The following is a 25,463-nucleotide window of genomic DNA, read 5'->3' on the forward strand; positions in this document are numbered from 1 at the left end:
ACCAGCTTCATGCATTCTGCTCTGATTCCAATATTAGCCCGTTTTACTGCTATTCACAGCCTTGGGCACCCACCCACAGAGTTAGGTCGTTTGAACAGCGGTTTTGCAGCTGTCAAAGATGCAAATACTTAATGGGACTTTACATAGTAGCAGTACCTAATTTACCTACTTCTGCTACTACACTGAAACAATCGATATTAGGTTTATTGCTTATGTAGACTTCAGCATTACCATTATTTATCATGTAACACTCCTGTTTGCTTTTTAATTTTAGGTATGGATTTCTGTTACTGCTTCTTCATATCCTCAGGACTGGTAAGTTCAGAGCACTTCAGTCAAAAATGAATCTCTCTCCCCTTAATGTGTTTGGCCAAGTACACATAGCATTTGTAATACACAAGATATAAACCTCTGTGTGTTTTCTGCAAGATATTTAGGTATTCCTTAGTGTGACGTGCATCCAGGAAAGAAGGAAAAAAATCAATTTCTATCAGTTTCAGTACATGTCTGGATAACGTCCATACTCATATTATCACTAGAATTATATACATCACTGTATCAAATACCCAATATTAGTAAGTCTTTTACTACAATTCCAAAAATACCTTTCAAAACAAAGGTAAGGTTAAAGGACATCACTTGGTGATATTTAAGTGTTTTCAGAGTTGTTTCTCCTCTGTTCTTGCTTAATCACGGAGAAGGACTTCAACAAAGTCATCAGGGAAGGTCCCTGGTCCCAAAATCAGGACAAACTACCAGATTCAGTTTCAGTAGATGCCAGCTGACCTGTTCCCAAATAATGCCAGCGGTGGAGATGCCCCCACCTTCCTAGGCAATGCTTTCCAGAGCATCACCTCCCTGCTGCTACAAAGGATTTCCCAAAGTCTGAGCTGCAGCATCCTTGGTGCAATTCAAGCTCGTTACTTCCTGTCTCACCCGGCAGAGGATAAGGACCTGGAGAGCATACTGCCTTCCTCCCTGCAAGTATTGTGGTCCCTTCAGCAGTGTTTTTAAGCCAGGGAGCCCAACTCAGACATGTAGATGAGCTATTTCCAAGCTGGTCTAGTGCACCAGCACAAAGACATATCCCCCTTTACCTAAAACACTGACACCTCGCCATGCTCTGGTTTCTATATTTCCAAGCCTCACTCCCGGCATCTTTCTTTCCCTGATTCACCCACCCACATAATCCCTTCCCCCAGCTGTAATCTCTCCCATCCATGTCTTCCCTCACCCTCCAGTCCAACATCTACAATGTGCACACTGCTGTGGTATCAGCAGCCAGTTGCAGCACCAGGAGGCGTTTGGCTGCAGTGGTGGAGGAGAGGTGCTGCATCCCTCCCAGCAAGAAGGCTGCAGCCAGAGCCATCCTGGCCCTTTCCAAGGAGCTGACCTGCACCTTCTGCATTGCTCATCAGCCAGCTCACGCCTTCTCATTGCTCACCAGGAGGAGAGGCTGCCTTTCTCGTGTCTGGAGGCCAGGAAAAGTGCCCTGAAAGCCAGATACTGTGCTGGACTACCTCAAGTGGCCGTGAAGAGTTGTAAAAGTCTAATGAACGTGTCACTGGAGGCATCTGTGCATGCTGGTTTGCTAGCTGGGTGTATTTGTCAAGAGGGTGACACCGAAGGTAGTAATAAAACGTGGTTGCTATGACATGCCCACTTTGAGAAATATTGCATTTACTCCCCCTTTTTAATTTTTGGGGGTCTCAAAATAATGGTAGCATTCTTTTTCTTATCAGTGTTTCCACTTCTTGTGATTTACCTGGTGTTATTTGGTATTTTTCTTAATTGAAAAAGCACAGTTATTAAAGGATTAGGATTTGAATATGTATCTGAAGTCAGTCCCAATCGGTGGGTAAAGTGAAACAGGCAGGTGTCCCTGGGGCTGGGAATGCTTAGACTGGTCAGTCCTCAGAGAAAGAAATAAGCAGAAGACTTTATATTTTAAAAGGTCCCTTTGGAAAATGTACAAACAGACACAGAGAGAATTAGCCACTGGCAGCTCAGGAGGTAGGAATGACTATGAAGTGAGCACACTCATCTGCCTGTTATATATACTAATACTAGAGTCCACATGTAGTTGAATATACTTGAAAATAATGACATTTTTTCCACATAACCTCCTTTTTTTCCCTTTCTCTTTTTATCTTGTAGTTATTGCACTGGAGGAAAAGATTATAGTCAGTAAACTCGGAGACAACGCTACGCTGACTTGCATTTATCAAGGAAGAAAACCGCCCTTAAAAGATTTACGGGTATATTGGCAAATAGTAGATGATCAAGAAGAGTGTTCAGTTGTACATGCGCTGATCTCTGGTCAAGACAACGAAAGTGAACAGTGTATTCACTTTAAAAACAGGACTCAGTTATTCTGGGATAGATTGGGAAATGGTGACTTTTCTCTGCTACTGCTGAATGTCAGCCAGAGTGATGAACGTACATACAAATGCGTAGTAATGGAGAAAACCGAATATACCAGGATGATTCACCAAGCACAAGTGGTTCTCAGTTTAGCAGGTAAGGACTTGTATTGCTTGCACACATTTGCCCAAATTCTCATTCCAGCTTTTTAAGCTTGTGCTATTTCAATATTACATTTAAGCATACCTTAACTTTGAAAAGTACTTCAGCCCTATGCTGAAATTACATCTGCTTAATTTAAGTGTTACAGATGGGAAATCTGAAACTGGAAGAATATCTGTAACAGCTCTTTATCCAGCATGGGTTTTTTTCAACTTAGTTTTCGTTAATATAAGGGTTCTTACACGTGTCTGGATGATAGCAAGTTAAGATGTTGCTTTCTTCCTTTGGGTTTGGCTTTAGCTTTCTGCCCTTCCAGTAATTCTCTCGGCTCTCTGGCTTACACAGCACACCTGCAGGTGTTTCCCTTTCAAGTCATGAGGGTCGTGCGAAACCCAGAACTTCTGCTTCAGAACCCACGTAAAAACTGTGTCTTTGCAGTACATTTCAACATGGCAATGACTATTTCTTTTTCTCTCGTTCTCCAGCTAGTTACAGCCAACCGATACTCAGTGGACCCATAAGAAACAGTGACAGCACTGGAGAGGAGGTGACTTTCAGCTGCAAGTCTGGCAACGGATACCCAGAGCCCAACGTTTATTGGATAAATAAAACAGATAACAGCCACCTGCATCCATCAGAGATAAAGATCACCTCCCATGCTGATGGCACTTACAGCGTTTTTAGCACGCTGAAGGTTAAAGCCACTTCTAACATGCAAATAGAGTGCTCCATAGAAAATAAAATACTGCAGGAAAATATGTCAGCCAACTGTAAGTCCTTTGATGATACTTCATGTTTTCTAGATAGCAGGAATATCAACCGGCCTGTCTCTATACGTATGCACTAACGAGGGATATGCATTAATTCAGCAGTCCCAAAAAGTGCTGAGAAGAGCACAGGTTTTGTTTCAAGCAAGTTGTGCTTAGCTATGGACTTTATGTTTACTTCTTCCATACTGAAGCGAACACCCTGTCAAGTGTGTTACGACAATGGCACGAATAAGAGCTCTTGTATCTGAGGCAGTCAGCGAGCTTTGCCCTTGGTTCCTTGGAAACATGACTTGGGGAGTCAGGTTATTTTTCAGGGGGCACCATACAGCAGATCCACAATTCCTGAGCCCCTACCCAACTGCTTTGCAGCACTGACATTTGCTTTTTACTCTGCCTAGTTTCAAAGTTCTCTTTTCAGCCTCCAAAACCCAATTTAATACAGTACACTATTTAAAGTAGGCCTGTAGCAAATGCATAATGTTTGTCCAATAGAACAATACACCTAATAGCACAAGTATAATATGCTATTTATTGCTAATATGAGTGATCAATGGTAAAAACAAGTATTCAGCCACTCAGGAAAGTGAGTTTCACAACCAGAAAGCTATTTTAAAAAAACACTATAAAGCCAGTTATAGCTATAGTATCAATAATGGATTTTGTGATTTCCAAGTAGCTGTGTAGAGAAACTGGAGTGGGAGAGCTTATCTGGAGCTGGCTGTTCAGTCTCCATGCTGTTCCTGGTCCTGCCTCCCACCATACCTTTCTCTTGCAGGTTTCTGCACCCTGGTGCAAGGAGGTTTGATTGTTTGCATAACTGTAGCTGGACACCCACAGTTAGTTTACCTGAACATGACAAGGAATCACATACTCTTGACTTAACGACACTGATGCCACAAATGTAGCCAAATGATATAAACCATTTCCAGGAATAAAATCTGTGTGCACAAGCAAAAGTTGCACAGTAGAGTGTTTCTATGATAACATACCCTTGCTGCCATCCCAGATAAAAGGAAAACTAAGTAACCTTGTCACTGGTTTCCTACTGGCATTCTGTCATGTTCTATTCTAGAGGGAAAAAAAAGCCTTCATTATTTTGTGTTGGCTTCTAAAAAGCACTGCCACACTTGAAAGAGTAAGACATGTGATTGGAAACCGTTAATTTTTAGCAATCAGTGGGAATCTGTCACTAACTTCAGGGAAACAGGTTTTCACTCACTTTTCTGAATACCATTAGATTTAATTTTAGATTCTGTATAGATCTGTTTTCAGCTGAACCTAAATACAAGCTCAAATGTACAGTCTGCCAAGGCTGTCAGGAAAGAACAAAAAGGAAGAAAGAGGGGTGCATGCAGTATGATGACAGAGAGGAATAAACTAGCATTGTATTATTAGACTGTGTAAGCTAAAGATGTGCCTTGCTCAGAAGGAATACCACCAGAATCACAGGTACTAGTCCTTCAGAAATTTTTGTGTCCATATAAAATGGGGTCAAATATTTGCCTGGTATGTAATGTGAAAAATTACACCTTACTATATCCTTTTTCTGTTTTATTCTAGACACACAGCAGAAGCAAAGCAATGGTTCTAGCACAGAAAGTCAGAAAAACCTGGGAAAAAAGGGACAAGGTGCTCAAGCAGCTGGCATCATATCCATTGTCATTCTGCTAGGTCTTCTAGCTGTTTTAACCTGCTGGCTGTGGAGACGGAGATCCTCTAAACTAGTGTCCTACACAGGTAATGAGGCTCTTCATTTGTATGAACAAATGTGAAGAATTCTTTTTCATTTACCAAAATATTTAATGTCATCCAGCACATTGCTAGAAGGTACTTGTAAGCTTCCTGCATGGAAAAAAAAAAGCTGTTATCAAAAAACTTGGGTGTCCTGGGGAGGATATGCAGTGCCCCAGGGTACATTATTCTTTGTTTTTCTGCTAGGGCACCTGAGCCTCACGGGATTTAACTTCTGGATGTGAGAGTAACTCAGACTTTGTACTGGTTCAGACCATAGTTTCTCAGCTGCAATCCCTGCAGGCTATTTCTGGAGGGGTTGCTCCTCCATGGAACAGGGCTGGGGGTCAGTACCTTGCTAAGTTTAGCACAATCCAAAGCAGAAATCCAGGGATAAATCAGTCCTGAGAGCTTTAGAGTGACTGTACAATTAAGGGTTCAAGATCCCACTGAGATCGATCAGCTTTCTACAAGTTAGAAATGAAGCACATCTCGCCGTCACGCCACGTTATGCATGCGCACCCTTGTAGTGCCGCACTTGCCCACGTGCAGGACTCTTCAGTGCTTGGACAAAAGCTAGCTCTAGAAGATGTCTTGTAAACCAGACTCAGTCTGCTGATGTATCTCTGAGCACTTCTGTAAGCCACTTCACAGGTATACAAGAGCTAACATCTAAGAAAAGGGAGGAGAGGCAACCACACGTCTCATGGATAAGGAGAAGCCACATGTTGGTCTAGTGGGAGGTGTCCCTGCCTATGGCAGGGGGGTTGGAACTAGATGATCTTTAAGGTCCCTTCCAACCCAAACCATTCTATGATTCTATGTTCAATCCATGCCCTCTTCCTCGTGGCTAGCAAGCCCAGGTGCTTCAGAAAAGAGCAGGAGAAAGCAGGGTAATGGTCTTGCCCAGCATCCACAGCAGCTGTGCTAGGAGCTATGTCCTTCCTTCAGAAACAACCTGAGAGTTGTGCAGGATAGTCGCAAAATATGGAGCAGGGCTGTTGCTTCAAGCCTAAAAATTTATCATTGCTGAAGTGGTGGCCTAGATTGTAAGCAGATAGAGTAAGGACCGCATTTTTCTGTCCAAAGAGCATTTAGCACATTGAACCTTCAACTTTGGTGGATGTTGCTTAATATTAATTCCCTGCGGATAAAGACTATAGTCATCCATCCTACATGCTTAAACAGTGCATTTGTTTCAACAGATGTCCAAACAAATGAAGACACAGGAGGACTCAATCGTAAGTATTAAAAACATGTTACTGTGTTTATCTCTAGAGTGACTTCTAACTTCGTAGCTCTAGTACTCAAGTTCAGCACGAAGCCTTTGGATTAGACTTGCTGGATGTCACAAACTCAAGCCTGTAAAGCGGTAGTCCTACTTCTCTCATCCCTTGAGCTCTGTAAGCATTGCCAAGGGCAGCCTGAGAGAGAGTCTTGGTTCCCAGAAATTCCTTCCACAGTTCAGGCCAAAGGAGGCGACAAATCAACAGGGGACACAAAGCATACAGGCTGAAGGCGCTCCCTCCTGTTCTACAGCTCCTGTTGCCATCAAGATGGGTGGATTATGCTATAAGCCAGGCAGAGCCAAACCTGGAAAATCTGTTTTAAATTATGATTTTTGAAGTCAGGACAAGGCTGGCCATTTACTACTTTGTATCATGTCAGGAAACAAATGGTTGTTTCCTGCCTTTTTAGGCACCATTTCCAAGAAGGTCTTTAGCTGGGATACAGGAACATGATATGCCTCATGTCTATGATTCTGAGCGCATACATGCCTAATTTAAAAAGTACTAAGTACTCTCCCCTTTCCTAGAAGAAAAATAAAACCACACCACCACCACCCCACAAAAAAAAACCCAACCCAACACACACAAAATCAACCCACTTTAGACCTTCAATATATTCATATTTTTAATAAGCAAGAATGCAGTATTACCATCTAGCGGGTTTACAAACTGATTTATCATTTATAGTGGGGAAAAATAAAAAAAGGGGAAAATCTGAGACACTTAAAAACCCAAACAGCACAGGGGACTTGCAAGAGTAATATAGGTTGAAACATCTGCTTCTTTTATATCTTGTTTGGTAGCTTCTGCTGAAGCCAGTGACTGTTGCCTGGTTGTCTCTGCAGAACAGGCAGAAAATACTGTAGCTCCACCAAAACTGTAATAGCAAAAGCATGGTTTGCCCTAGCAGATGCTGTGAACATACCAAATTCATAATATCGAGCAGAAGCAAAATGACCCTTAAATTAGAATACTTTTTCTAGAACTTCATTGGTGGTCTTGCAAACTGGGTTAACAGTCAGTTGTTTTCCAGATGCATCACGCAACCCCAGCCTGAGCCATGACTTCAGTGTTTGCTGAACTTCAACAGGCTTTACACTGATTCCTGTAGAGCATAACATAGAAAGGAGGATGGATTTTTTCCTTTATGTAAAGAGACATTTTATCCTTCCATTCCTGTGAGCTGCATCAACATAACACAAGCAGTTAATTTAAATTCAACTTTTCTTCTCCAGGCTTACTTGTACCAGGGCCTACTTGATTAATTCCCCAGATTTAGCCTATAACCTCTGTGACATAAATAGAAGTAAATATTTATCTTATATTGAAGGCTGCTGTAGCATGATTTGTTCATTAACCACAAAACAAAAGACAGTTGCCTTCCAGATGCTCTCTTTTCCTTGGCATTTCTCTGTGCTATTTGTGGAAGAGAAGGTGGTAAAGCAGCTTTCACAGCAATCGGAAACTGTCCCACCTCTGAGGGCTGTTTTCTGCCAAGAGAGCCATGTAAGGCATGGAAGATAATATCTCTTGGGTATCCCAATTTGAGGGCAACTTGGACCGATACCAGAGTAATGAGAATGATCTAGGGAATGTGATCTCTGATGAAAGATTGGTTATGTTTGTTTAGGCTGGAGAAGGCAAGGCTGATTAAGGACACAATAACAACCCTCTTCAGAGTGTCTTTAAAGAGGATGGGAGAAGTTATTTATTGTCCTAACCCAGCAGACACAGCACTTAAGGCACAACAGGCTTAAACAAAGGAGATTTAAGATAGAAAGGCATTTTTTCATAACATCTGAGGGTAATGGTAGTTGAGCACCAAGGTAAAGAGTTGGTACAGGCTGTCAAGTCTCCTTCAGTCCACACTTGTTGCTGTTCAGATTTTTATTAATGAAAGAAGAAACTACTATCTGTCAGAAAATATGCAGAAATAGCTGATACTGTCCTGGTACAAAAGATGAGCTCATGAAGAAATTAATGTTGCAGTGATAGTTTGAGATAATGTCTCAATGATCATTTGAGATTTTCAAGCAAGTTGTATGTGGTAGATAGGGAATAAAGCACTGTGGAGGTATGCCCACAGGGACACTCTGCCATGGCATTTTGCTTTTCAGTCTTGAGATAAATAACATTTCTACTTCTACGGGTTTCATTTTATGAAGAAGGTAGGAATCCTGAATACTGCAAAACAAAAAGAGCCTACTGAGACTAGCTGTAACAGAGAAGAAAGTTTTGGAAACTGCGAGGAAGGCAGGTTGTGAAGAAGAGTAACTTCAGCAGGGAGATTTAGATATCCGGAAGAAATTCCTCATGGAGAAGGTGATGAAGTACTGGAACAGGTTGCTCAGAGAAGCTGTGGATGCCCCATCCCTAGAAGTGTTCAAGGCCAGGCTGGATGAGGCTTTGAGCAACCTCGTCTAGTGGAAGGTGTCCCTGCCCATGGCAGGGGGGTTGGAACTAGATGGTCGTTAAGGTCCCTTCCAACGCAAACCATTCTGTGATTCTAGGATTCATCCCAGCAGGGTTGGTGTCTCCAGGCACCTGTTACAGTCAACAGAGCAGGATGGTCTTCTGCGGAGGTGGTCAGAGCTGGAGCAATTCCGAATTGCTCCATGGAGGCATCCTTCTACTGCAGAGGAGCCTCAGGAAGCTGGTTTCCCTTGACCACAGATAGGTTTTGTGCATCCTGTTTGCCAAAGTAGCTGAAAACAAACTAAAGGTGACACTGGCGTCCTTTCACAAGGGAGGGGGGGTGTTAGCGGGAGAGGACTTCTTGCGTTTGTACAGAGGCACACTCTCAGTCTGTGGCACAAGGGCAGAGGGTCCCCAGCGTCTCAGGCATTCAGGCAGAGGCAGGGCTTCACCCAGTCGATTCTCTCTGAGCAGCATAAATAGATCTTTTTCGTAGCTTTGCAGTTTGTTCCACTGGTTATGTAGGAAAAACAACCCTAGGATATAATTCTGGGAGATTTTTTTCTATTATTTTCTAAAAAAAAAGTTGTTTTGTTTTTACAGCACCTGTCTAATTGGAAAGTCTGCTCACAAACTGGGCAGCTGGAGACGCGTCAAAAGAACTGTCACCCCCTCTTCTCAGCGACAGCATTGCTTGTAATACAAGAGACAGATTTCTGCAGTCTGCCAACAGACAACAACAACAAAAAAGCCTATCCAACACAAAAGACAGCAAAATCTGCTGGATTTCAGCTTCAACCACTGTGTTCACGCAACGGTTGCGTCATCCTATCACCACTTTGGACAGTCCTCTGCGGTAGTCTGTCAGCGTACCGAGCTCCTGCAGGGGGAAAGCAGTAAGCCTGGGACTTTGTTACTCTGCCAGAGTGGGGGAAGTTGGCGAGTGCCCAGTCTCTCATCATCACCTTCGAGGACTTGGTTACTAGCAGAAATGACCACCTTGCAGGGGCATGGGAAGCACTTGCTGCTTCTCCTTACTCTCACGACGACGACTGAATGTGAAGAATGGCAGCTAAAGCAACCCAAAAAACTGAAGGACTTTCAGCAAAGTGAGATTTGTGACCCTTCCCACTTTTCTCTGTCTACAATACATCCTTTCATTGTCCGGTTTCACCAGTCACATGCTATTGTGTACAGAACTAGGTAGAACATTTTGACCCAGTCCGCCAAAAATGGGAGTTGCTATAACAGGGTTAAGCACTGAATGCTGTTAACGTAAGGGAACATGCATTCTTTAAATGCACTTGATATCAGCATTTTGTTTTTTACAAAATATTCCACCAAAAAGGGGAATTCCGCTTATGACAGAAGCCGATGCATACTGTGTGAAAGAAGAACAAGCTGTGGAAATCTGAGCAATTAAAAATAGTGGTCTTTGCTATGTTAAAGTCGGGTTACCTGGACTTACCCTTTTCACGATGGAACAAAAACGATCCAGCTGGTCTATAACCTACATTTAAACACTCCCCTGTAGCTTTCAGGGAGGATTCTAAACTGAAATTTTTTAACTGAACCTCTCCTTGTGTCCCATCCCTCCATCCCCCTCCCCTCAAAAAGGAAAAAAAAAAAAAGTACGATATCACTGTGTTGTCCTTGAGTATCGAGAAAGCCAAGAACTGCAGCTTCCTTGTGCCAGTGCCTGTACCTCACTGGTTTTCAGCCCCAAGGCAGCCAAGAGAAACTGGTTAAAAACAGTGAAGCAGTAAACTTTGGTATGAGGTTTTGCAGGAGGAGGAATCTATACTAGCTCTCTTGCTGAGGTGGGGATTCCTCCCCATCTTCTCACGGGGTGGATGATGATTTTAAACTGAGCCCTGGAAACACTTGGCTTCTCCTGCACCAGTTGCTGGACTAAAATTCTACCATTTTTGTGAATAAGTCACAGCCTTGCTTGTCTTAGCTCTGCATGGGGAAGGCACTCCAGTGTCAACTGTGAGATAGGACATTTATTTTTTAAAAATCCAAAGCAATACTCCCAAGGAGGCTCAGAGTTGGGTGGCTGTGCATCACCACCTCACCAGCATCTTGTGGGAAGGCTGCACAGGCTCAGCCTCCATAACATTTAAGAGGGGCAGTTTAGCTCTCACTTGATTCAGTCTAGGCTTCCTCACCAATTTGAGCAGGATAAGGAAATTGGGGTTTTTATTTAAAAAATAAAAAAAGCCAAGCTGCAGCTAGATAATTAAGCTCCTGTCTCCTCCTGTTTAGATTGTAAGTAACTGTGTACAATTGTGTGTTTTTTTAAAAGACATTTTATCTATTAATATCAAAATAAGTATATTGCATGTTTGCTAATCTTGAATGTTTGTGAAAAATACTCTGTTTTATTTATTAATTTCACTTTTGACCTCTGTTGCCTTCCAACCTAGAACTGTAACATACCCTATCAGGTGGGGTGTTTAGTTACCTGACAAAACTGTGATATGAGATGCCATGTTACTTCAAACATCAGCCTTTCCTTGTCTTCTCTCTCATGCCCATTAATCTAGGTGTTAGGTAATTTCTGAGTCCATATCCAGTCTTCAGTGAACCCCAAAGGGAATTTTCTTGAAGAAAGCGTGCAAGCTTGCAGACACCTTAAAACTTTGACCAACATCTGTGCAGATGTGAAGGGTAACCATTTCCTAGTGGTTTGCTGAGAAGTCCTGCAGACATTTCTTTGCTATCTATCATTTGAAGTTGTTCTGTGCAGCCTCTTCGGTGCTGCTGTAACTGACAGAAGCTTTTTCTAAAAAAAAAAAAAAGGTTTTCCGCCTTTATATTCTGCAACTGCAAGAAGCTGTAATGGCTTGGAGATGTAAGAAGTGACCTATAGCAGTTGCTTTGCAATATGCTGTTAGGCTAATTTAGACTGGTTGGATTTTTTTTTTACTTCTGGGCTACTTCATGGTACACAGTGAATACACCTAAATGCAACAGCCTACTCTTGCAGCATCCATACTTTCAATTGGATTAAGTTTCCAGCTATTTTTGGAGTCAAGTAAATCCTAGATGACCGTTGTTTGTTACCATTCAAAGGACCTGGGAATTCTGTAATAACGGAGTTTTTATTGTCAGGTACCATGTTTATATTTTAAATAAAACCCATTAATTCTTCTGGGTGTTTGACTAAATCTATCAGCACATAAAGGCAAGCTACTCCAAACCACTGCCTCCAACCAAAGCGGCAGTTTTACTTTCAGCCACATCCCTTGGGACATACAAGCATTCTTTTCCAAAGCCCTCAGGCGAGGGGAGACTGACACACCACCGAGACTTGACAAGCTTTGCTATATATTTGGTTCGCACAACAAAATACCTTGAACAAAGCCAAGCAGTAGTCTGAAGGCAGCGCTAAGCCGAGGCTGATACACCCTTTTCTCACCCAACTTAACAACAGGTAGCAGAGCAAAGGTACAACATACTTTCCCGATTCCAGAACTGAAACTGGCTCACTGCACCATCGCAGGTCCGTGTTACACTAACATCCCCGTTTCCCCTTCGTTGAAGAGAGTGGTTCACACGAACTACACGTCACAAGCAAGTTAAGCACATGAAGAGGAAAGCACCGTTTGATGCAGCTTTGTGGGAAGACTCTAAGAAACGAACTTACTTTCACAGAAAAGCGAAAGGCTTTCGTTGTGGCATGGCTGGTAAACCACAGATGGAAAGCCCCGAGAGAGAACATGTGTCTCTACTTACTGGTCTGAATCCATCCATCCTGTAGTCAAATTCATTATTTAAATCTTTTCACCTGTAAGAGCTGAAATATCTCTTTTGCTCAAAAATGCATTCCCTTTTTCCATTTATCTCAATAACCCCTTGTGCTACGTCAAAGAAACTTCATTAATTGCTCTTCTAAATTGCAAAGTGGATCCTTTTTATATTTGTAGCAAATACGCACAAAATGAGTTCACATTAGAGAGAATTACCATCATAGCGTAATATCTCTTTTTTCCAGGGCAAGAGAAAATGCTCTAAAGAATAACCCAGTACAGCCCAGCTCCTGAAGGAGCGGACATGCACACACAGCCCCCACTGAAATTAGTTAGGCTCTTGGGACTCTTCCATGCAACATGTGATGTGGCATTGAGACCTTCACCACATTCACTGGATGATACAGGATGAAATCATCATAAACTGGTCCCCAGCTGGGGATTATGAAAGGCATCCTTTGCATTCCTTGAGGTGATCAATTCCACTTCTGGCAGTCCAGGGAATTGCAGGCCATAGACCAGTAGTCTCTGGCTCATCTTTCAAGATGCACTTACATGGCAACACGGCAATTTGTACAACTGCCTTCCAACACAAGAAAAACACGTTCAGCACTTCATGTGCTATCAGCACCACTAATAAGTATGTGTATCCAAAACAGTGCCCCATGCTACAGAACACAAGAATTGGGAATTACTCCTGACCTTACCTACTCATATACTTTGTTAGGAAGGAGCCAGTCTCCCATTTTAGTCTGACACCGAAAACTGCTGCATACAGATTGATATTCTTATCAAGAGACTTACACTGACCTTCCAATCTGCCCAAAATTGGTCCCAACAGTTTAGTAATAAAACACTGATTTGTTTTCCTGTGATTCCAAGAAGTGTTGCTTGGAGCCATTTTATGGACTTGGACAGAGAAGTCACATACTCGGTCACACAAGGCTGTAGCTGACTTGGTGCCTGAACTCATGTCTCCAGCATGCAGAGACTACCTTCCCTCCTTTCACCTGCTGGACTGGGGAGTCTACTTTGCAGGTTTCACACCAGTAGACACCATAAAGTCAACAGAAGCCATTTGCTATATTTTAATAGGATCACATATGAACTGCCAGACTACACTTTAGAATCTATTGCGCAAAAAAAAAGTATGCCCTTAAAAAAAAAACCAACACAATGGAAAGATGAAAAAGATGACAAAATGTCTTTCAGCTAAAACTAGAAAAAATTAAGAATGTATCAGTAAGAAGCTACACTAATGCAGCCACAATGTGGACAGAGAGTGAGTGTTAACATTTCCTTCTTAATTTGTTTTGCCAGATCTATGCTGTCAGACATCATGCCTCTATGAAGCAGAGTTTGTAGTTTCAAAACAAAACCAGGTTTGTTTGCAAAAACTTCTTTTCCACAGCATCACGCTGGACTAGAAGCAATCCTATTCCTCTCCATTTATCTCTGTCAGTCAGACTTCCATTATTGTTTTACCTAAATTCGAAAATACATCACTACTGCAGTCACAATAACCAAGCACAAGTACAGGCTGGGTGGAGAATGGATTGAGAGCAGCCCTGAGGAGAAGGACTTGGGGGTACTCGTGGATGAAAAGCTGGACATGAGCTGGCAGTGTGCACTGGCAGCCCAGAAAGCCAACCGTATCTTAGGCTTATCCAGAGAAGCATAGGCAGCAGGTCAAGGAAGGAGATTCTCCTCCTCTACTCTGCTCTCATGACATCCCACCTGGAGCCCTGCATCCAGCTCTGGGGCCCTCAACATCAGAAGGATATCAACCAGTTGGAGCGAGTCCAGAGGAGGCCACAAAGATGCTCCGAGGGCTGGAGCGCCTCTGCTATGGGGACAGGCTGAGAGAGTTGGGCTTGTTCAGCCTGGAGAAGAGAAGGCTCCAGGGAGACCTTATTGCAGCCTTCCAGTACCTGAAGGGGCTACAAGGAAGTTGGGGGGGACTCTTTACAAGGGCCTGTAGTGACAGGACAAGGGGTAACAGGTTTAAACTGAAAGCGAGCAGATTTAAATTGGACATCAGGAAGAAATCCTTCCCAGAGAGGGTAGGGGAACAGGGCACTGACACAGGTTGCCCAGAGAAGCTGTGGATGCTTCATCCCTAGAAGTGTTCAAGGCCAGGCTGGATGAGGCTTTGAGCAACCTGGTCTAGTGGAAGGTGTTTCTGCCTGTGGCAGGGGGGTTGGTGCTACGTAACTTTTAAATGTCCCTTCCAGCCCAAAATCATTCTATGACTTTATGAACTAAAAAGGGGTCAAGAAATAAAGACATAAGATGTCTGAGCTACTGCAAAAACTGCTTTTATACCACATGGAAAACAAAACAACATTACACACTGTGTCAACAAAACACCAGAAGTCCTACCATAAGACTGGTCTTTCATAAGCCCTTTCTTTGGTTTTCCATGTGTATGTTCAAATTTCCACACCTCTCTGGCGCTACCTGCAGCACAGAGGGCTGTTCTCTTATTTGAAATAGATTACTGAATCCTCTTATTATAATAATGAGAAAAATCGAGCCCTGTGTTGATTCCTGATCTACGGGACCAGGCAACAGGACTGACCAGAAAATTACTCTCCTTCCAGGGAAATTTGACTGTTTCTACACAGGGTAGGAAAGGGAGCCAGCACCCCAGGAAGGTCTCCCAGACTCCTGGCACCAGTTCACACAAGAAGTATGCCCAGAAACCAAAGAACTGGAGAAGCAGAGGAAGTGGCATGGAGACATGTGAGTCTCCATGGGTCGCCAGCCATGATAGGACACCATGCCAGGTCTCTGCTCAACAGACAGGCACCCCACCAGGAGTCCTGGCAAGCCAGGGCACAGCTCAGCTCCAAGGAATAAGAGCCTTCAAAAGCAGGAAAAAGCAAAAGATTAAAAAAAAAAAAAAAACCAACAACAAAAAAAAAAACCAACCACGCACACACCCCAACAAACCAAACTCTACACATCTGTTCCATTTAAGTTCAGATCCTTTTGTTTATTTAACATTAATTTTTTCATGCATAGCATGAGGCAGTCAGCTGTCTGTCAAGATATTTCTCATGGGACAGTTTGATCCAACTGAGAGTAGGAACAAGAAAGAAAAGGGGGAAAAAATAAATATTCTTTTAATCTGCTCCAGCCCAGTGGCACTTCACCAGTCCTCTAGAGATGAAGCTGTGTGGGAAATGCTGTGGGTGTTTTGGTTTGGTTTTTTTTGGGGGTTTTTTTTTTTTTGTTTGTTTGTAGGTTGGTTTTTTTTAAAAAAAAAGAGTAGCCCTTAGAAGAAGTTCCTATTGACAAGCATATGCTCTGGCTGGTTGGAATTATCAACCACAAAACCCACCAGGCATGCACACAGTGAGCCAGTGCCTTTCATTAGTGCTTTTGGCAACACAGCGACTGCTGACAGACTTCATACAATGTGTCTTAGCTTTACTTTTGAGCAATTCCTATTGCATCACAACATATCTGGATGGAAAATTAATTCTAAACAAACAAACAAAGTCAAACAAACACTTCCTCGGTAACAGAAAACTTGGCAAGAGAAAAAGTTTGTCATCCACCAATTTCTGCAGCTGGATTTACTGCGTCAGTAGGCCTTCAAGTCTTGGGAAACAGTAATAGGTATTCCACATTTCAAATACCTCCATTGGTAAGAACTAGTTTTTTGCATTAAAACTGGTTTCAATATCCCCAGGTCATAGGTGCTCCAGCTTGAGCACCCCACATGCACACGGGATCCCGGCCCCAGAGGTGTACTCTCACTTGCATGCTTCTTAGAAGCCTTTGGGGTGGGGTTGAAGGGCAGGGGAGGAAAGGAGTTTTGCTTTGGTTTAGTCTCTAGGCAGTACTGCTCCACACAGCTAGGAGGAAACCACTGAACCTTTGCACCTAGGTTGAAACCAGGTAGGAAGTTTTCTGTGAGGCTGGAAATGGACCGTAACCCTCTCCTACGAAGGTCTGGCTGTACAGCCCAGTGCTCTCATACATTGCTCACTGCATATTTTAGAAAGCATACTATAATCTTGATCACTGCACACCCTGACACTGGGATGGAGCGCTCAGCCTGTGCAGAAGTAATTGTATAGCATATCTCTGTCTGCTGGAAACCCCACACAAGCAATCAGCGGAATTGCACAGAGCTGAGCGCAGAGAAACGGCATTCCAAAGCGTATTTGAATAGAGATAATGCACAAGGGATCAGCACGCCAAATGCCGGACACAGAGCAAGTTTTGCAAGGAGGTGAATAAGAAGGCACGTGACTTCTGCAACAAATGCCTGCACTTGTTTGAGTGGCAGGACTGCACCACAGACTGAACGCAAACACAATCCCAACGTCACTGCTTTCCTTCAGACTGTTTGCTTTTCAAGGAGGAAAGATAGGTATCTCATCTCCCCCCAGCCCAACACGTCAAAGCTAGTGTTGGTTTTTACTACCAAGACCACACATACTTGTTTTGCTCTCTTGAGATGCTGCTCCCTGTAGGTTGGCAGAACACCACCAACTTAATTACACAGGCAATTATTAGAGCCTGTCTGAACTGTCACACTAGGAAAAATTGTGCCTCCTCTCATGAAACCTAGCTAAAAATCAGTACTTGGTTTAAGTGAAGGCCAGGGAGAGATCTGTAGAGCTACTGCTATGTGTTTCCCCAGCCCCAAAGCCTCTGCTCTCCCTGCTCCCACAGTCACAGCCACAGAGAGATGTCGGGCTGTAAGTGCCTTTGGGCACTCATAGCATAACAGCTGTTGCTGAACTAAAGTTGCTCTGCTCTTAGACCAATTTTTTATAGGTCAGGGCTAAAGGACTGCAGGGGGCATCTGTAAAATGGGCACTTCAGTTGCTACTAGTAGAACTAATAGAACAGAGTAGAACCTTCCAGAAACAAAGACCTCTGGAAAAAACCAAGAAACTCAGCAAGAGCAACTGGAACTGAGGTACTATATTCAGAAAATTTCAACAGGATTGGAAATGGAGCATCTTGCAGAGGAGGGGAGCACTCCCACCATGGCCACAGCAGCATAGGAGCTGCGCTGGGTACAGAGCTAAACCAGGATGGCTTGTCTCAATGACACTAACAGTTAGTTAAGCCTGGAAGGCACCTCTCCTTTAGAGAAGGTGTGAACCAAGCTGCCACAGGGATCAAAGGAAGAGAGATTTGTGTGCCTTCAGAAAAGCAGTATGAGTCATTGAGCCCTGCCTTGCACAAGGCTCAGGGACACTCAAGCCACTCTGGCAGTTGTGTAAGACAGATGGCAGACAGGTCTTAAGGCTGGCATACAGACTTAGATCATCAGGCAGGGTAGAAAACACATTTAGGAGAAAGCAGAGCTGACAGTCTTCCTGGAAAGCAGCCTAAAACTGGAACAGCAGGATCCACAGGAGATAGAGTGGCAAACTGAACTCGTGAACTTTACAGACCCCAAAATGAGGTCTAGAGGAGGAGTGTCATTCATGGAGGGTTGAGTTCTTGGGTGCAACCATTTCATTGCTTCTGTTTAGAAATGTATGTGTTAGCTTAGCCAAACTTACATAAAGGTACCACACAGCATACTTAGTTTTGCATAAAGGAGATTTTAGGGTTTTTCTGTTGTTGGATTTCATGGTTTCTCTGCTGTGCCACAGTGAAAGAGCCACTCCTATGATCAGCAGTATTCTGACCACTGCATCTCTGGAAGACTGCAGCTGGCATTACAATGACTATGCTGAACCCCCTAAGTACATACCCTTCTTCCCCATCAGAGCACAGGGTGGATGTTCAGCACTTTGCATATACAGTTAGCAGGGACAAAGAGAAACCCAGTTACATTCCCAAATATTTATTATCATTGAAAAAAAGCTGGTTGGAATGTGAAATACCTGCCAGAAGGTGGGTGTGCTCCTCAGACATTTTCAGACATTTCTAGACAGAATAGACCCCCCTCCCCACCATTTCTGAGCCAGCCTCATGCACAAGGCCCAGCTCCCCATCACCACTTCACCAGCTTTCCACCCCAACTAGGCTTTTGAGCCCTGCTTTGGCCAGTTAAACCACAACAACAGGGTAGAACAGTAAAACCATGGCTATAATAGGAGGGAAGAAGGAAGGAAACAAGGGCTGAGAAAGTGACGACACCAAGCCGTGTGGTGTGGTTACACACTGGAGGGAAGGGATGCCACCCAGAGGGACATGAACAGGCCAGAGAAGTGGGCCACTGCCAACCTTATGGAGTTCAACAAGGCCAAGTGCAAGGCCTCGCACATGGGTTGGGGCAATCCTAAACACAAGTACATGCTGGGTGGAGAACGGGTAGAAAGCAGCCCTGAGGAGGACGACTTGGGGGTAACAGTGGATGAAAAACTGGACATGAGCCTGTCAGTGTGTACTGGTAGCCCAGAAAGCCAACTGTATCCTTGGCTGTATCCAGAGAAGCGTGGCCAGCAGGCTGAGGGAAGTGATTCTCTCCCTCTATTCTGCTCTTGTGAGACCCTACCTGCAAGTCCCACATCCAGCTCTGGGGCCCCCAACATAAGAAAGATGTGGATCTGTTGGAGCAAATCCAGAGGGGGGACACAAAGACAATCAGAGGGCTGGAGCACCTCTGCTATGGGGACAGGCTGAGAGAGTTGGGCTTGTTTAGCCTGGAGAAGGCTCCAGGGAGCCCTTATAGCCCCTTCCAGTACCTGAAGGGGCTACAAGGAAGCTGGGGGGGACTTTTTACAAGGGCCTGTAGTGACAGGACAAGGGGTAACGGGTTTAAATTGAAAGCAGCGAGATTTAGATTGGATATCAGGAAGAAGTTCTTCCCGGAGAAGGTGGTGAGGCACTAACACAGGTTGCCCAGAGAAGCTGTGGATGTCCCATCCCTGGAAGTGTTCAAGGTCAGGCTGGATGAGGCTGGGAGCAACCTGGTCTAGTGGAAGGTGTCCCTGCCCATGGCAGAGGGATTGGGACTAGATGAAGTTTAAGGTCCCTTCCAACCCAAACCAGTCTATGATCAGAGACTTGCACCCTTTGAAATATGCCATGGTCCAGCACAGAGAAGTGAAGTGCAACAAAGTGTTTTTCCACTGAATTACTCAGAGGGCTGCAGAGATGGTGGAGAGCAGCAATAGCAGGCATCCTTGCCCAGCTCTCAGCCAACCAGGCAGGTGAGCCCACATAAATTTTGTCTAGTTTGGAGAAAAGGAGGCTGAGGGATGATGTCATTGCTCTCTACAGCTTCTTAAGGAGAAGAGTTGGAGGGGGAGCTGCTGATCTCTTCTCCCTAGTATCCAGTGATAGAACACATGGAGATGGTTCAAAGCTTCACCAGGGAAGAGACCCTCAGGAAGGTGGTCACAGCACCAGCCTGTCAGAATTTAAGGACCATGTGGGTGACGCTCTTAGTCATAGGGTTTAGTTTTGGGTAGTTCTGTGAGCAGCAGGGAGTTGGACTATGATTCTCATGAGTCCCTCCAATTTGAGATATTCTCTGATTCTAGTGGAGTTTCAAACTTGATATTAGAAAACATTTATTTACCAGGAGAATGGTCAACACTGGAACAGGTTTCCTAGAGAGGTGGTCTATGCCCCAAGCCTGTCAGTGTTTAAGAGGCACTTGGACACAATACCCATAACATGCTTTGACTTTTGGTCAGCCTTGAAGTGGTCAAGCAGTTGGACTAGATAGTCATTGTAGGTCCCTTCCAACCGAACTGTTCTGTATCTCACTTATGCTGGGAGGAAAGCAGGAGATTGATAGAACAACTTATGCTTTCAATGTCTCTCAGTGTTTGCTGCTATTACAGAGGAAAGGCCAGAAGCCTTGTGGCAAATGTAATCAAGAACACATTTGCAGAAAGCATGAATTGCCTCTATTAAGTGCCTGAGATTCTGAGCACTCGCACAGCCACCCACTTCAGGGTATTCTGTAAAAAAGGGGAAAAGTGACTTCAGAGAGGGACAAGCAGCTAATTGATCAACTAGGAAGTTTTGTCACTTAAAGGAACAGACTAACACAAGTAGCAAAACATCAGCTTCCCTCTCACTCCTTTCTCACAGTCAAGATGAATTTTTATTCTTATTTCTGCTTGCACATTCAGGTCATTAGGCCTCAGCCATGCATGCATATTTCCAGCCAAGTATCTCCTATTGCCAGAACTTAAAAGAACATTTCTACTCTTGGATGGCAACACTGCTGACTGTTGCTTCTTCATTTGCAAACAAACACGCTGTTTCAATTTTTGCTGCCCTAGTTGCACCATGAAAGGAACTCATCAATTGCTCAAATGGTTTGAAAGCCAGCACAAGCACTCACTATTTCTTCATATCTGTGTCTTCCCTTCTCTATGTCATCCCGTGGCTAGGACTCAGGATAAGAGTCCTAGCTACGTAACATGAACAGACTGTGTTACTGCAAATGAGCAGAAACAAGTGAAATCAGTCACAACTGGGAATGCTCACAGGCTGGAAAGCTTCAAGTCTACAGCTAAACCCAAAATGGCAATTGAAGTACACTGATGTCAAGTGCCCACTAGCCTGGTGTACGTAGTCATAGAATCACAAAATGGTTTGGGTTGGAAGGGACCTTAAAGACCATCTAGTTCCAACCCCCCTGCCATGGGCAGGGACACCTTCCACTAGACCAGGTTGCTCAGAGCCACATCCAGCCTGGCCTTGAAGACATCTAGGGATGGGGCATCCACATCATCTCTGGGCAACCTGTTCCAGTGCCTCACCACCCTCTCTGTGAAGAATTTCTTCCTGACATCTAATCTAAACCTCCCTGATTTCAATTTATACCCATTACCCCTTGTCCTATCACTACAGGCTCTTGTAAAAAGTCCTCTCCCAGTACCCTTGTAGGCCCCCTTCAGATACTGGAAAGCTGCAATGAGGTCTCCTCGGAGCTTCCTCTTCTCCAGGCTGAACAAGCCCAGTTCTCGCAGCCTTTCATCATAGGAGAGGTGCTCCTAGTCTTTTTGTTTCCACCAGGACTGAAGAAGCCATAAGGTTTAGCAACCTTTCACTTGAGGTTGGACATAGCATCTGGAAGTCAGATTCCAACAGTTGTGTTAACTTGGACAGTACTTCTGCTTTGATGTAAGAAGGGCTTCTTGGAGTACCATCCTATCAAGAAGTGAGCTGTCAGAAGAGCATGGGAGGAAAAAAAAAAATCAAAAAACAGTACAATTTTTACATGAGATTATTGCAGCCATAGAGGTTTTTGGTACTTCATCAGCAATACTCGTCTTGGAAGCCTTCTACTTTCTGCTTCGGTGCCAGACACAAAATAGCTTCTACAATCTCTGAAGTATTTTCCTCTGTGCTGTCTTACCACTCATCTAATGACAATTGTATCAGGCATTCAAAGCTTTCCAAAAGCAAAGTGCCTCAGGAAATACTCAGGATCATCACTGTCACAGGAGAGAATGAACAATTCCATTACAGCATCATTCGAGTGAGAAACTGTATTGCTGAAATACTATTATGAAGCTGACTATTTATCAAGTGTTACCTCTCAAAACATTGAGTACAGGGGTTTTGTTTGTTTTCTAGGCATAATGGAACATGATTTGCTAGAGCTTCTTCGATTATTGAACTTCAGAATTAATATTTAAAAATTCAGACTTATTCTAAACTTGGAACAATTTGGTTTCGGTATATGGGTGTTACACACCAATATTTAAAGTTCATCCAGCATGATTAAGTATCTAGCTCTCTGCTTAACCCAAACAGAGGAGGAATTGAGATGAAAGAGAACACTGTTTTGAATACTAATTATTTTAAATCAATTGGTATGCCTTTTACAACATGTTTATATAATGAAAAGTTCAACACTAACAGTGCATTACAGGTGTATACACATTCTTAAAATAAACAAAAGGGAGATGTCAGAAGGATTCAATTCAATGCAAGAGAGACTATCCAGAATCTGGTAGTTTAAAGATGAGAGTTGAACAGCATCCACCTAATATTTTGCCATTTCTGATGCATGAGTGCGGAATTGTGTGGTTATGCAACTATGTTCAACAAAACACCAGTAAAGTGATGGTCATACTAGCAAATGCCCATAGAAAGTAAACTCAAATTCCTTTATGAAATGCCATAGCATACCATGCCAGGCACCCACACCAAGTCGACAACTTGGCAAGATGCAAGCAAGAGCTCTTTCTCGAGGAGAAAGAGAAAAGGCTTTAACTGTGACTGGCTGAAAACATAAGGGGCACCCAGTGCATCAGAAGTAGAGAGCCAGTGAAACAACAGTGCTTGCTTGCAGAGCAAATGAGACACAGAGCTTTTTTTGACAATGTAGTGTTAGGAAAGGCATGATTATAGACTGCTGGTGGTAGTCTGTGTTCAGATGTATAGGATGCTAAATACATGGACATCAGCTAAAGTTGTAAAAGGAATCATGTTCTGGATTTTTGTGGGTTTTTTTTTTTTTTTTTCCCTTTTCTTTTAATAGTTTTCCTAATAGAAGGAACCAAGCAAAGTCTCAAGTGCCTGCTTGAGCTAAGAGGCAAAGGGTGGTTCAGAAGCATTACCAAAATCCTTATTCTGAAGGTCTTCAAGTGGCACGTTCATGCAAGAAATGCTTCTTGACAGGGACATATTTTAGGGGAAAAAAATGTAGATAGTCCTCCTAGAAAGTACTGTAATACTAGAACACTGCATTATCATAAGCAGCTGAAGCTGGGCGGTATTAGATAAAATCATGAAACAAGTTCAATTAAACAAACGCCCAGTGTTTTTCTATTGTGCACTTCCTCTAGTATTCAAAAGAAAACAATTTTCAGGACAACCCCACACAACCAGAAGGCTGCAGACAGACCATCACAAGATAAGTCTCTACATCCGAGATCTACTTCAAGTTTTGTGGATCCTCTGCCCCCACATGTAGCATCCCAAAGTTTATGACCCTCAGGAATGCTTTCTTCCCCTGTGCAGTGCTAGCCTTGGGGTAAGGAAAAGATGAAAGGTGGAATATTGAATATTTCTGAGCTTTTACTATTGGTAAAGTGATAGCAAGCCCTTACGTCAGCTGAGCACAGTACAGTGAGCACCGTAAATAATTCTTTTTATTCCTCAGTGAGTCAAGAAACACAGCCCTCAATATCTGAGTCATTGCTTCACATCCTGCCCTGCTTCAGCATTTCCTCATTTAAGGCAGAGGCTTCTTGCAGCAGCACGTTTGAATCTCAGCACATACAGACAGGATACCGAGAAATTCCACTTAGGTAAGTAAGATCAAGTTTTCAGTCTTGTGCTAAGAAAGTGCTAAAACTGCACTACTTTGGCTATGCTTTTTTAGCTAAGGTCATTTATAATTGCTTCAGAAGATGTGGGTGTGGGAAAAATGAAATATAAACAATCTGGATTTGGTTTAGTTGTTTGGTTTCTTTTTTGTTGGGTGGTTTTTGGTTTTTTCCTTGTGTTAAGTGGCAGCTTGCTGGAGAGAAAACAATACAGGTTGAGAGGTTTCCCAGTTAAAATATTTTGGCTCTGTAACTCCACTCTCCTTAGCTGACTGACAGCTGGGGTGTACTTCGACTGCAAAATAAAAACTGAGGCTAATGCTACTGGTAGAACAAAAGGCAGCTTTCGCCTGACACTCCAAAAGGCACCTCCAGCTAATTTACTCACCATGTGCAGTATTGCCTTTTTGTTCTTTATCTTTTTGCTTTTTATTACTCACTAAACTGACACATTAACAGAAGTGACCAAACAGGGAGTTTCAGTTTTGTAAAATTCAGAGATTGAACACGAGTCTGAAAAAAGTCAGTCACACTTACTGCCTCAAAATATCAGCTGAGTAAGAGAAAAGGCTCAGACAAGACATTCAGCATAGTTACACCAAAAATGAAACCCAGTGTAACTCATCAGGTTCTGAACAGTCACTGTTTACAAAGCAACAGCATGCAACAGCAGCTAGAAATCCCCATGCGAGGGAGATAAGGAGTCCCATTGAGCAGCGCAGTCACAAAGTCGGTGCTGCACAAAACCTGAGGTCTCGGTTTGCAGCTAGCGATGAAATCGAGTGCACGAGCAAGAAGTCAAGAAAGAGGGCAAGCGATTGTGTAAGAGGATTTGCCCCAGTTGTGAGTCACCATGGTTTCTGTGCCAAGTTTGTGGACTTTGAAAAAGAAGCTACTGTTTCTCAAGTTGGTTTCAGACAAACTTGTTGCCCTTGAGTTTTTGATGGAAGGCTTATATTAGATGAATGATAAAAAAAGACCTCACACACAACCACAGATGTACATTCCAGTCCCTACAGCACGACATTAAAAAACCCCAAACTTCAAGTTAGAAAGCTATTTTTATTCCTGCTATATTGTCCCTTCTTTAGAAGGAACTGTACGCACCAAGGTAATACAGGGAGAGAGGACAGTAGAAGAGAGACAACTTGTTAAAAGTACAAAGCAACTGATGTCACAAAGCCCAGTTTTTTATACCTCTGTGTGAACTTGGAACTCAGTACCCCAAGAGCCAGCTCATGCCAGATTTTGCCTTTTTGAAGGCAAAGTTGACAGAATTATTTCACCAGCTGACTAAAACTGAGTCCTGAGTAAGCAGCGAAACCACACAGCTATAGATTTCAGTTCTTGTGAAATCAAAAAGCTTGCTATTGTTTTGAGTTTAGTTCGATAACACAAGTAAAAGCAATATAAAGGCAGAGATCAGCACAGATTTTTACTTTTAGAGAAGTTAGTTATTTCCAAAGAGAGGGAGGAGGTGGTAGCAAATTTTCATCTCCAAGCCTTCTTCTTGTAATGCAGACCAGGCTACTGAGATATTTACCAAGATGAACACTCCAAAAAAGTCTCCAATACACTATTCTCCAGTTATGAAAGTCCAAATGTAAGACTGCATGGATGCAAATATTCAATAGACTGATCTTCTGGTGGAACTGTCACCACTTCTTGACATTTTGCCTGCCAGAGGAGCCACTCGAGGGAAAACATTTTTCTCTTCAAAAGAAAAAACCTATATTATAAAAAAAAAATATC

The 25,463-nt window shown here is 43.2% G+C and overlaps 1 protein-coding gene across 1 annotated transcript in view; it reads left to right on the forward strand.

Moving 5' to 3' along the window:
• Positions 1–274: 274 nt before the first annotated feature.
• LOC104513618 (ICOS ligand-like) overlaps positions 275–25,463 on the forward strand; it is a gene marked incomplete at both ends in the record, with an annotated part of 65,954 nt that continues 40,765 nt past the window's right edge. Inside the window, 4 exons of the mRNA XM_010157036.1 lie at positions 275–315; positions 2,158–2,520; positions 3,012–3,296; positions 4,857–5,033. Of these exons, the coding sequence (XP_010155338.1) occupies positions 275–315; positions 2,158–2,520; positions 3,012–3,296; positions 4,857–5,033 (866 nt within the window). The remainder of the gene's footprint in view (positions 316–2,157; positions 2,521–3,011; positions 3,297–4,856; positions 5,034–25,463) is intronic.

The sequence above is a fragment of the Eurypyga helias genome, unplaced genomic scaffold, assembly GCF_000690775.1.
Source record: "Eurypyga helias isolate BGI_N326 unplaced genomic scaffold, ASM69077v1 scaffold5908, whole genome shotgun sequence".
Classification (NCBI taxonomy): domain Eukaryota; kingdom Metazoa; phylum Chordata; class Aves; order Eurypygiformes; family Eurypygidae; genus Eurypyga; species Eurypyga helias.